Source organism: Drosophila eugracilis, unplaced genomic scaffold (genome assembly GCF_018153835.1).
Source record: "Drosophila eugracilis isolate 14026-0451.02 unplaced genomic scaffold, ASM1815383v1 contig_90, whole genome shotgun sequence".
In the NCBI taxonomy this organism is placed as follows: Eukaryota; Metazoa; Arthropoda; class Insecta; order Diptera; family Drosophilidae; genus Drosophila; species Drosophila eugracilis.
The window spans coordinates 91056-103316 of NW_024573812.1; the positions used below are offsets into that span (position 1 = coordinate 91056).

The 12261-nt window shown below is 40.2% G+C and overlaps 2 protein-coding genes across 9 annotated transcripts; one reads left to right on the forward strand and one right to left on the reverse strand.

The window, feature by feature from the left end:
* Positions 1-280: 280 nt before the first annotated feature.
* LOC108106574 (diuretic hormone receptor) lies at positions 281-11758 on the forward strand. Of its 8 annotated transcripts, none has more exons than XM_017213743.2 (12): positions 281-849; positions 7232-7649; positions 9354-9471; positions 9527-9728; positions 9786-9882; positions 9939-10032; positions 10104-10264; positions 10334-10444; positions 10511-10696; positions 10757-10881; positions 11088-11138; positions 11646-11758. In XM_017213743.2, exons 2-12 carry the CDS (start codon positions 7410-7412, stop codon positions 11740-11742), a joined length of 1482 nt encoding a protein of 493 aa, XP_017069232.1. In that variant the 5' UTR covers positions 281-849; positions 7232-7409; the 3' UTR covers positions 11743-11758. The 8 variants fall into 8 exon arrangements, with proteins under 8 accessions (XP_017069232.1, XP_017069235.1, XP_041675665.1 ...); XM_017213746.1 differs by lacking the exon at positions 11646-11758 and adding an exon at positions 11410-11596; XM_041819731.1 differs by having other exon boundaries at positions 10104-10444.
* An 11-nt stretch (positions 11759-11769) lies between these two features.
* On the reverse strand, positions 11770-12259 carry LOC108106575. The gene is made up of 2 exons (XM_017213749.2): positions 12157-12259; positions 11770-12099 (listed from the first exon to the last, which is right to left on the reverse strand). The coding sequence occupies exons 1-2, from the start codon at positions 12193-12195 to the stop codon at positions 11770-11772; spliced, it is 369 nt and encodes a 122-aa protein (XP_017069238.1). The 5' UTR covers positions 12196-12259.
* Positions 12260-12261: the final 2 nt, after the last annotated feature.

The following is a 12261-nucleotide window of genomic DNA, read 5'->3' on the forward strand; positions in this document are numbered from 1 at the left end:
TCGCGGCAATCGTCAATTGAATGCAAATACCGCAGAAAATGCCGGTCTCACCGGAGAGCTTTTCACACTCTCTCTCTCTCTCTCAGTTGCTCTCTCTTATTTTCTATTTCTCCCCATGAGCTTTTCAACTTGTTGCGGTAGTTGACTTCAACTGGTGTTGTATCCTGCATTGTTGTAGTGTCGGTGTATGCGGTTTGACTTTGCTGCTGTGTTGGTGTGCTTTTCCTCAAAGCTCGCATTTTCATCCGCCCCGTTGGCCGCAGTTTGGCGCTGTCTTTGGCCGCCTTTGGACGCGTGTGCCGCCGAGTCGCCAAAACGTCGCCGTCACACTCTTTGGACTCGCCCGTAATCTTGGCCGGGCTGTTGCTCCTCCGATTATCTCGCCATCTCGAACACAGAGCGCAGCATCCGCGAAAAACACAACAAGCGCCGCAGGCTTAATTCCGTTTTTCGTCTCAATTTTGTTGTTATTCTTGTTATTTTCTCCGTTTAGTTTGATGTTGTGTTTTTTTTGCGGGAAGTATTTGATGTCATCTAAAATTAAACGTGTTCCCAAGTTCCTAAAAAATGTGTCATTCATTCCGCGCGATCGTGCGTGTGTGTTAAGTAATGCAAACAAATAAATGATAATGATAAAAAGGTGATAAACGTTTAAAGCTTTGAACAAGAAAAAAAGAGGTGCAAAAAAGCAAAAAGAAAACCCCATGTGAGTGCGAGAGGACGGGGGCGCTAATTCGAGAATTCACCAGTTAATACGGGGCAGCGTGAGACCCAAGACCCTGAGACCCTGACCCCAAGAACGATTCCAAACATCCCAAAAGATTCCTCGGCGGGTGCATAACGAATTAGGTAAATACTTACTGGACTCGACTGCCGGGGCCATAAAAACATTCCGCAAAAATAAAAAAATTTAAAAAAGCCATGGGGTGGCGCACTGGTTTCAAATCCAAATCCACAACCGAATCAAAATCCAAGTGGTGATGATCACTTAGCAGCTTGCTCCCATTAGCAAACAATGGTGAAGTCCGCAAATAGACTTTAAATTGAAGAATAAACGTCTGATTAGACTCAATGGCCGTCGGATTATCCGCTGCCACAAAAGGCGAAAACAAATTACTGAGGTGAAAGGGAGAGGGTGTGCAGGGAGTAAAATATAATTTTTTACTTTTATACGTGTATCTGAAAAACTACCAGTAAACCACATTTCTATTTATTTTTTCTCTTTTCCAAAACTAAATAAAATGCATCAAGTCAATTTCAATTTAAATCCGGAATTTAATAGCTTTATTTATAAAACCAAATACTTAGAAAATGAAGCAAAAATATATTTTAATTAAAAATTCCCATTAAAGATAGAAACATTTTAAAATATTTTGAATGAAACTTAAATATAGAATTTTTGATATGGCTAATGTGTTCAATATTTCTACGAGAGAAATTGCAATGCATATAGATGCGGTTGGATTGGGGGAAAGTGATGCCAAAAATATTTCGTTTTCTCTGTCCAGGACTGGATTCGTTGCTAGTTTCGCCTCCGCTTGATTTTATTTCATATATGCAAATGTTTTTGCTCCATTTGCATGTTTACGACTCGTTTTATCCGGATAAGAAGAGCCTCGAGGTGCTTGGGGACATCATGTCCTGTTCTCTACATGCCCGCCTACTTTGCTTATCCTTCCAGCTCTCTCTCCCTCCCATTCTCTGTTTCCTGCATCCTGCACTGGGATTTTTTTTTAATTAATTCCTATCCGGCAGGATGGGCATCCTCCCGCCTTCACTTAACTGCATTGCAAAATGTTCTGTTCTGTTCTCATGCATATTTTAAATCTGCACCACGCCCGCATCCCCACATCCACATCGACGCGGTGTTGTTGTTATTGGGCAAAGATAAACATTTGTAATATTCACCCTTTATATTCGCCAGTTCCACTCGCACTCCCCGATTCATTAGGCCGCCCCCGCCGTTTGGGTCCCCCGAAAAAAGATAAACAGGGTATAAAAACACCGTCTGGGTTCGGGACTCAGCAGGGCGCAAATTGTTTGCGACTCTTCAATATGAATTGTTAAGTAAATACGAAAATTTAATTATACTCGATTGTAAGAAGGCGAAACAAGCGGAAAATGTAACTGCGGGAAAACTTTTTTTTCGGAGGGGTGGGCTAAAATTAGCAAATGGCTTTCGAGTGTAAGTACGCCAATTTCGAGTGGCATTTGTTCGATCTGCTAACTCTAAATGCACTTTATGTGTTTGCAACTAGTTGATATTGTTGCCTTGCCCTTTGTAACACCCTTTTCTAGTTCCAATGACCTTTACACATGGACAAAAAATGTAGTAATATCCCATCCATATCAAGTTTGATTGATATTAGCTGTTTGTTGATCAAACCAAATCTTTATCATATCACAAATCATTTTGGTATTCAATATATAGGTCATATTTTGTGTCATAAATACAGAATAAATATCAATATTAGATGAATATTTTAATCTCTTCAGAATCATATTAAAGCGCTTTGAGTCAACCCTGAACAATTTTTAGGATGTTATATTAAATATTTATCACTTTCCCTACCTAAAAAACATCTTTACAATATATGTATATCATATTTTGAAGTAGCTCTTCAGTATTTATGCTGACCTTAGAGTGCTGCTAATTAACTATGTTAATTGATGATTAGTCAGATATTTTTCGCTATATCTCCCCGTCAAGAGCCACTGTTTACAGAGCGTTTTTTCTCCCTCCCGCATTTAGCTAATTGAATTTGAATTTTCTAATAAGTATTGATTGCTCCCATAGCAGCTGCTACTAGTTTGCTCACCACGATGATGCTGGCGGGTTGTCTACCTGTGCCTTTATCTATCTACCCCCTTCTGCAGTCAGTGAGCTGCTGCCTGGAGGGCTTTCTGCCATAAAACAGATAAAGCAAACTTTGCATGAACTCATGAAATTTTAAAATTACATCATGTTTATGTATCTGGGCGTTTGTCTGTAAGTGGGTGGCATTATTATGCACGTGTTTTTGGGCATCTCCATGACTCCTTGCCCCTGGATCCGGCAAGCTACTCTCCCATCCACTCCACTCCAATTTGCCATGCAACAGGCAATAAAATGTCCGCAGGTAACGTTGCCAAACTTGAATGAAAATTGCAAACGAAAAGGGAAATATTTTTGTTTTATTCTTACTTTATTCAACTTTCTGTTTGGGCAGGGCTAAAAACAACTTTACGATTCCCTACCACCTTGCAGATCTGAAGCTTCGTGCGAGTTCAAAGCATCTTGAGAATTTGTTATGCCGTTGTAAGCCAATAAAATTAGTGAGCATGTGAAATGAAGTCGTCTGGCAACGCGGCGTATGCTTGATATTGGTCCCCATTGCTCATACGCCATGTGCCCAGTTCTTTTTCTCTCCCCTCTTGTTTTTCTCTCTTTTGCAAACTGTGTTTGGTTTCGTTTCAATTTTCTTTTAATTTGTAAACTTTCCCCTGCATCGGTGTGGGTGTTCAATGTGTTTTGCTTGGCCTTAGTGTTCCTTGTTTCACGGGGTGATGGTCAAGAGGATAAGGATGACGGAGCTTATGACGATGCTTGGAATCCATCTATTTATTTGCTTTTGCCTGGCCAAAACCATAAATATCGATATGATAGCGCCTGAATGCGCTTGCCATTCCATTGGGTTCGATTTAATTCGCCTCGATTCGATTCGTTTCGATTTGATTTGTCCGCCAGCTGACGCTGTCGCTGCCGCTGCCGGTGACTTCTGACTTCCATGCACGCTTCGCTGGGCGGGCTCGTTCATTCATAAAGCTTCTGCCTTCCTGCTGGCCCATAACTTTTATTACTGTTCGTGTTTTTCAGTACATTTCATTTACGTGGTTTTTATCACGCAGCGGCACTGTCATATGGCATTGGCTTAAAGTCTTTTAATTGATGCGAAGATAATATAATTTTGCACTGTGGGAAATGTCCTAAATGGTATATGAGATCTTCATTCATAAAGTAACTTTTGACAGATCAATTAGGTATAAATATTTTCTTTGTTCTTTCTTCTATTTCCTATAATAATTCTTGTAAAATCTCTTTTTTAAGTGTGGCTTTTAATTAGGCTGAAAAAGGACTGTCAATTTCAGGGCAATGATTTCATTATTCATTCATAGATTTAATTTATGAGCATATGATTTTCAATGGAAACATTATTCTCAGATGTTTTATTGTCACATTAAAAACATGTGGAAATTGTTTGCTTCATAATTTTCCGCTTCTAGGTATTCTGAAGTCAAATGTTTATATGAAATTATGTTGCGTAAGCATAGTGTAGTGTTAGAGTAATCCTAAGTTGACTGAATTTATATATTTATGAATGACTAAACCATTCATATTGACTAGTATTTTTCCAAGTGGAATTATTAAAAATAGGGAAGTTCCTTGTATTATTCCTGCAATTTCATTGCAATAGTTTCGTTATTAATCGACCAATTTTGATGGCCCAACGCGCATGCTACGGATTGCATGTCCGTCTTCGTTAGCCTTTCCATTGCCCACATGCCGATTGCCAATTAATTTTCATTTGTTTTGACACTCTATAAATCATCGTAGCCGCAGTAGAACAGAGCGCGTTTTTAGAGAGCAGTGTGCAGTAGTGGCTAGCGAATGTTAGGCATACGCCCTGTTGCACCAATGGTAAAGAGATGACTCGCCAACGATTTATCTGACCAAAACTGGGCGCTATTATTATTTACATTGGTCAAACATTTGAAATGTTTATTTGACTGCTGGGCGGCTAATTGTGGCGCATTTAAGGCCAGATTAGACGCCCATTCCATTGGCTCCAAATGACACGGATGCTGATTATTCCGTTGATCATGGCGTTGATCATCATCATGGCGATAACCACAAGCACGCGCTCGTCCAAATAATGCGCTTGTTTGCCAAGCCCATAAATAAATCGCTGCCTCTTTTTTTGGATGGAGAGCTTAAGATTGTGGCATGACTACTTCTATGCCAGATGTTTGGCCATTTCGGGATTGAAGGCAAATATTTGAGCAATGAAAAGGGAGCTAGCGGTGGAACGAGATTTGAGGCATTTGCAGAGATGGAAAGCGAAGGTCATTGCCAGGATCTGCTTTCATTTTAATTGAATCCTTACACGGAAAACAAATAGCTGAAGGGAATTTATGTTAAATAGGAAAAGCTTTCTGGATTTTTGCCTATAAAAAACCATAGAAATGATTTCAAGGAAGCCTTGGCTAAAATCGAAAACGTAGAAAATCTTTTAACAGTGACATTTTTCAATAATGGATATTCTACTTTTCTTATTTTTAGCTTAAGCTTGGAACTTCCTTATTAAATTCTAAAATCATATTGATATCATCTATTTATACGAGTTTATTTGTTATGAAAATACAATCTGTCTTAAACCCAAGATAGCTGTAATTTATTAATAAGTAAAAAAGGACGGGCTATCAATTTCACTTGAGTTTTTTTGGTACAATTTTGTAGGTACTTTCAAAGGTCATAAAGAGGGAAATAATTTGGTGAAAAGCGAGTAAGAATAAAAGGGAGAGTAACGCGCCCACGTTAAATTATTTTGGGCGGATTCCTTGGCTAGCAACGTGTTGCAGGTGCACCTGGTATTTCCTACCCCGTGTCAGAGATCAAAGTGGTTGGAGGCTATTTATAGGGCGTAATTAGCTGGTTGGACATGGCCAAGATGCCCCATTCAGCTGCAAGCACAGAGAGACAGAGCGAGAGTGAGAGAGAGGGAGAGGGAGCAGGCAGAGAGAACCCTGACATTCGCCGATATGGCCAGCATACCATATGCAGGTCCCAAATGCCACCGTTATCTCATCTCGCCAACTTGACATTGACAAAGCTCCTGGCCATCTCATCAGCTTCCAGCAGTTAAAGCGGTTAAAGCTCTGTGCGTGAGTCGTGCCGAGACTGGATGAGATGTGATGAGTCGGCGACCCGCTGCCATGGTATTTGTTCATTAATAAATAACTTGACACTCTTTGTTTTAATCACAGCGAGAGGGAGATAGGGATGAAATCTCTTTCCATCCTACAGAACGCGTTGCCAGGTGGAAACGCACATGCACCTGACTTACACATCTGTCACAGAATCCCCTCACACAATTAACAGATAAAGTTACGGCCGTCGTACTAGTTTAATTACTTTGTTGCTTAATTGTTGCATGTAATGATTATGCGTGACTGGAGTTTTAATGTGTTTCCATAAAGTAATTAACCCATATCCCTAAGAAACCTTAAGTTTTAAATGTCCAGAGAAACTTCTGGCTTAGAATTACAACGCCTAATTATTGGATAATTGCTTGGATTACCACCCGAATTATCAACTTATCATCAAGTCCAATTAAATTTCTAGTAATAACGTGATAGCATTCAAAACCCGTTCTCACTCGTGTAAATCGGAATGTTTATCTCTGTCGTGTGGAAAAAACTCTAAACCGTCAGCTTACAGCAAACATTATCGAGCGGGAAGGAATTATTGCACCTAATGGGGATCTAATGGCTGGACGACCCTGTCGTTGATTGGGGTGGGGGGTGTGTGTGTGAGCGGCCCAAATATAATGACAGACGGTCTCTGAAACGATATAAACCGTTCAATTACGAGGCTTTTTGCCATGGAAAAGTATTTCACCTCGTTCCTGCCCTTTTGTTAACCATCAAAAACCCGCTCCGCTGTCCATAAAGATTGTGCCGCAGTTATCTACATTTAATCTGAACCCACGCCCAGGCCCACACAGACACGTGATTTTCTCATGTATTTGAACAGATTTTTATAATTTGTATACATTAACGTAAAAGACGAAAACAATTCACCTTCGAGGAAATGAAAAGTGTTTTTCCAAAAGAAAATCGCATACTAGTTTGCAAGTACAATATATAGAGGATGCTTTATTTATTCTCCTCAATCAACACAATATGGACCCTTGAGTTCTGGCCTTCTGGCTAATTTGTGTTGAGTCACGGCAACCAAAATATTTAACCAGCAGGCAAATAAATGGTTTTTATAATATATATAGCATATCTATATATCTATATGAGCAAACGGGGCGACTGTTCTTGGGTCTTTTGGGGTTCCGGAGATCTGAGTTCTTGGCTTCTTGGGTTGGGAATCTGATTTTTCGGTGGCCAAGACTCTTTACTTTAACTGATAACGATTATAATTTTTTTTCCTTTCTTTGCACCCACACTTGGATTATTTGCGCAGATTCGTTTAATTGCGCATCGCACGGCGGAGAGAGAGAAAGTGCCCGCGGAGTGCCAGAGTTCAGGAGCGGAGACGCCTCGCTGACAGGTTCCTGCTGTCTTCCATATTGCACCAAACGCTTGTCGCAAAACCATCAAAAAATAAGAACAAAAAGTTCGGGCTTCCAAGGTCCACACACATGGCAGACGACGATTTGAGGGCTCTGGTCGATAGCCTGGATGACGCCTCGCAGGAGGACCTGGCCAAGGTCATCGCCAACTTCTCGGTGGACATGCTGCAGCGGGCCAGTGCCCTAATTGGCGCCCAACAGGGGAACAGTGGGGGGTCACTACAAAACCGCACGCAGCAATGTCAGCAGCAGCAACAGCGAGATGAGGAGCAGGCGTCCCTAGAGGCCCTTACATCGGGTGGCAAGCGGGTGAGTTCCAATGATTGGGCAAGGGTGTGGTTGCGGTTTATTCCCTCACTAAAAACGCATTAATTCCTGAGTACTCCACTTATTTAGCCATTCTATCAATCGAATATTTAGTACTAATTAGCTATCGTCATGTTTGTCAATCCACCAACTAACTTATTTAACGCCCCACTAAACCGTGTAATGTGTTTGATTATAGATCGATAAGCTAATCAAATTGGTTTTCATTCATCACTAACTGCATATAGAAAATGTTGAAAAATTGGTAATAAATTCAAAGTTTTGAAACTTAAAACAAGAAAGGATCTCTTTAAATAGATGGCCTAAATGATTCCCATCCACCTAATTATCAAATAAATAATTTCATATTTATTATGATAACAATTCTCAAAGAAAAATTTAAGGAATTTAGCAATATATAACAATTTCCTAAAGCAATTCATCATTTTCGATTAATAAATAATCATTTTTTTAGGGCAATAAAAATAAGATACGAGCCAAGCTATAAATATTCCTTAATTTAGCCAATGTTTGGAGAATGATTTTATTATTTGGTCGATTGAAGAATTTCCCAATTAATCGTATCCGCTAATTGATCCATCTTCTTGCCGAAACTAATTGCCTTCAATCCATCCGCCCGCTGTCGATCTCCCCAATTTTAAATTCAATATGGAAAATCAAGAAACTGAACTGGCAATAGCTTTTCGATTCATTTTTTTTTGAAAATATTTTGGCATTTTATTTCCGGAAAATGCAGCTGATATTTATTTATGTATTCCTCTCTCGGCTGTAAACAAAATATAGCCCAAGGAAACCCACTTGAGGCTGCATTTGGCCGCTTTTGTTTATCTCGACTGCACGATCAAAGTGAGGAGACACCGAAAATCCAAGGGCGTTATTCCATGAATATGTCATATATAAAAATTATACCTCTCACGACCAACTGAAGAGCCTAATGAATGAAAATCAGAAATGCAAAGACAAATATTGACGGAGTTCCCAGTCATGTTTGGCTTATTCGTTGACAGCTCATTTTGTCGCGTGGCTAAGTCCGATCGCATTAGCTGTCACAAAAGCTTAGGCTTATCAGTGAGAGGCATAGAGGAATTGACAATTTTTTATTTGAAATTCGAATCTTTCGACTAGTCTGTGGTTTTTTTTCGGGCGTCACCTGATAAGAACAATAAAAATATCAATGGAAGCTCTGTTTCTAACACCGGCAGCCATCGCCTGCCGCGATTAATTTGGCGGTCTGAACTAGACTGAGCGGTAAACATTAATATATATTTATATACTTTGTGTATCCGTATGTATGAAATTGTTTAGCACGCCATTGCAAATATATAAATAAAGCGGCGGGTGATTCTGAATTTCTTTTTTTCGGGGAACATAGCAAAAGATTGCCCACGCTGGGTATGTGTATAAAATTTGGAAATTGATTAAAAAGAAATCTACTATAAATTCATACGTCAGAACTATAAAAGTTTAGGACCAAAGGTAATGTCCGCTTTAACCCCATAAATCTCATGTACTCTGATTTAATGCGCTTTTGGGCTAGGTCAGGTTAGTTTATAGAGCGCCGAGCTGAGGGGAAACTTAATTACTGGTCATGGCATCAGTAAATGTTTACTCAAGGTTTTTCTAAACTATGTTTTCTTTGCCAATCTTTGTATATTCATAGTCTGAAATCGATTGTTGGTTTTACAGATTTTACAATGTCCCAGCTCGTTCGATTCGGTGCTGTGCTGGCCGAGAACAAATGCCGGCAGCCTGGCTGTCTTGCCCTGTTTCGAGGAATTCAAGGGCGTTCACTACGACACAACAGGTGGGTGTTTACGATTTTAAAGAGTATATTATATAATATATTTGCTTGTCCTTAGACAATGCCACCCGCTTTTGTTTTCCAAACGGAACCTGGGATCATTATTCCGACTATGATCGCTGTCATCAGAACTCAGGTTCCATACCCGTAGTACCGGACTTCTCGCCCAACGTCGAACTGCCGGCTATCATTTACGCCTGTGGTTATTTCCTAAGCTTTGCCACCTTGGTGGTGGCCCTCATCATATTCCTCAGTTTTAAGTAAGTTTGCGGTCCATATATAAAGATATTTTAAATACCATCTCGTATCATCTTCAGAGATCTGCGTTGCCTGCGAAATACCATTCATGCAAATTTGTTCCTCACCTACATAACCTCAGCCCTCCTGTGGATTCTCACCTTGTTTCTCCAAGTGGTAGGCTATATCCTATAGTATATTTTCCATTTCCATAATTAATTATATTTGTCTAGATAACCACGGAGTCTAGTCAGGCTGGCTGCATAACGCTAGTCATCATGTTCCAATACTTTTACCTGACCAACTTTTTCTGGATGTTTGTGGAGGGTGAGTTCAAAGGCGGTATCAATTGAATTTGATTTGTTTTATCATTCGCCGTTTTTTTTATATATATAAAGGCCTCTATCTGTACACGTTGGTGGTGCAAACGTTCTCCAGCGATAACATTAGCTTTATTATCTACGCCCTCATAGGCTGGGGCTGCCCAGCTTTATGCATTTTGGTGTGGTCCATTGCGAAGGCCTTTGCCCCGCATCTCGAGAACGAGCACTTCAATGGGGTAGGTCTTGAGCTTAGGCTTATCTTGGGGTCACCTTTTAACCTTATTTTTTTGGATTTTTTTGATAAGCTTGAAATTGATTGTGCATGGATGCGCGAATCTCATATTGACTGGATTTTCAAGGTACCTGCTTCACTGGCTCTGCTGGTTAATCTAGTATTTCTCATACGCATCATGTGGGTGAGTCCAAAGTTAACTTTTAAGTTGAATAACATATCTTAGTGCTAATTTATAACATTCGTGTAGGTGCTCATCACTAAGTTGCGTTCCGCACATACCCTGGAAACACGGCAGTACTACAAGGCCTCGAAGGCTTTGCTGGTGCTGATACCTCTTTTTGGGATCACCTATCTGCTGGTGCTAACTGGCCCGGAACAGGGCATAAGTAGAAATCTCTTCGAGGCCATAAGAGCCTTTCTCATCAGCACGCAGGTAAGAAGACATTGTAATTTTCTTCTTATAAAACTTGACTATTAACATTCCATATTCCAGGGCTTCTTTGTTGCTCTGTTCTATTGTTTCCTCAACTCTGAGGTGCGTCAGACGCTGAGGCATCGATTCACGCGATGGCGAGAGAGCAGGAATATCCATCGGAACAGCTCCATCAAGAATCGCAGGTGGGCTAACCAATCATTGAATGCAATCGCAATCATTTGGCATTCTAACACATTGTTGTTGTTGGACTATAACACTCTGGCTCTTGACATATTGGCTTTACCCTATTTGCACTATGTTTTTAGTTGATGTGGCTTTGGCTGCTACTATTGTAGTTGTTTGCTGTTGTCGTCGTTGTTGTCATTTAACCAATTAATTTCCATTTCAGGCATCGCGCCTCAAAAGACTACTCGCTGAGATCGCGAACCGAAAGTCTACGGTGCGTATACGCAATGTTCATGTATATGCTTCCTGTTCTTTTTTAAATTGCTTTTTACACAAACTAATCCGAAATCTTAATTGCACCCGTTTCGCTTAATATACTAACACACTCTATACTGAACTTTTCTATCCAAAAACCTTGCATTTCCTCGATATTTCGATTTTTTAATGTATTTTGCATGCTTTTCTTATCAATTATCTTATTTTCCTTATTCTCCGTATTTTTCTTATTTGGGTTTCTCTTCTTTTCTATTTTTGGTTTCTTGTAGACTGACATCAACAAGTCCCGTACCCACTGGACACTATGAATGAACACCACACACAAATCTATATCTTTACGACACAGAGATTTCCCCCCACATATATATGTAGAGCCTTCCCCTTTGTCCATAAGTATTGCATGTTAGTTTACACCATAAGAGCTCAGATTAAAGTATTATATTTTTTATAAACAAACATCAGTTTTTGTTGCCCTTTCATACGATTAACTATAATTGATTTTCAGCACGGAGGAGTGTGTGATCTGCCTGCGTCCTTCACCACACACGCGATTAGGATCACTGCAGCGCTACCACAGCATCGATATTACAGATTTTGTCTAGGCTTTGTGGCTTTCGAATCGCATTTATTTAGTCCAGTTCGTAACGCTTGAGCCGCTCGTAAAACTGCCCAAAAACAAAGCCCTCGGTGTCGTAGGTGCGATAGAGTCGATACCACTCCTCATTCACATGGCGATTTGTGTAGACGGGCAGGCAATGCCTTGGGAAGTAGTTAATCGATGTGTATCTAATCAAATCAAACTCGCAAGGCGCATGCAGCAGCTTAAGATCCCCTTTAGCATCCGGACCGGGTTCATCAGAGCGAGGTATTTTCCGGATAACATTCGAGGCGTTAGACTGCTGCTTTTGATTGTGAAGATTTGACGACGTGGGCCGTTCTTGGCTGATTTGAATTATCAGCTGAAGGATAAAAACGGATAAGTGGGATATAAACAAGCCAAGTGCATCGCAACTTACCACCACAAGAAGAACCAACAGAGTCTCGCATCTTCTCATTTACGATAATCCAGAATTCTGTATACAAATGTAGAAAAAGAACTTTTGGCCACCCCAAAAAAGTTG

Bases quoted from the DNA above. Each gene is read 5' to 3' on its own strand.
- LOC108106575 (XM_017213749.2), bottom strand. From the start codon at position 12,195: ATGAGAAGATGCGAGACTCTGTTGGTTCTTCTTGTGGTG. The intron at 12,100-12,156 runs GTAAGTTGCGAT...TTTATCCTTCAG, and splicing joins TGTTGGTTCTTCTTGTGGTG to CTGATAATTCAAATCAGCCA.
- LOC108106574 (XM_041819731.1), top strand. From the start codon at position 7,410: ATGGCAGACGACGATTTGAGGGCTCTGGTCGATAGCCTGGATGACGCC. The intron at 9,883-9,938 runs GTAGGCTATATC...ATATTTGTCTAG, and splicing joins TCACCTTGTTTCTCCAAGTG to ATAACCACGGAGTCTAGTCA. The intron at 10,033-10,103 runs GTGAGTTCAAAG...ATATATATAAAG, and splicing joins TTTCTGGATGTTTGTGGAGG to GCCTCTATCTGTACACGTTG.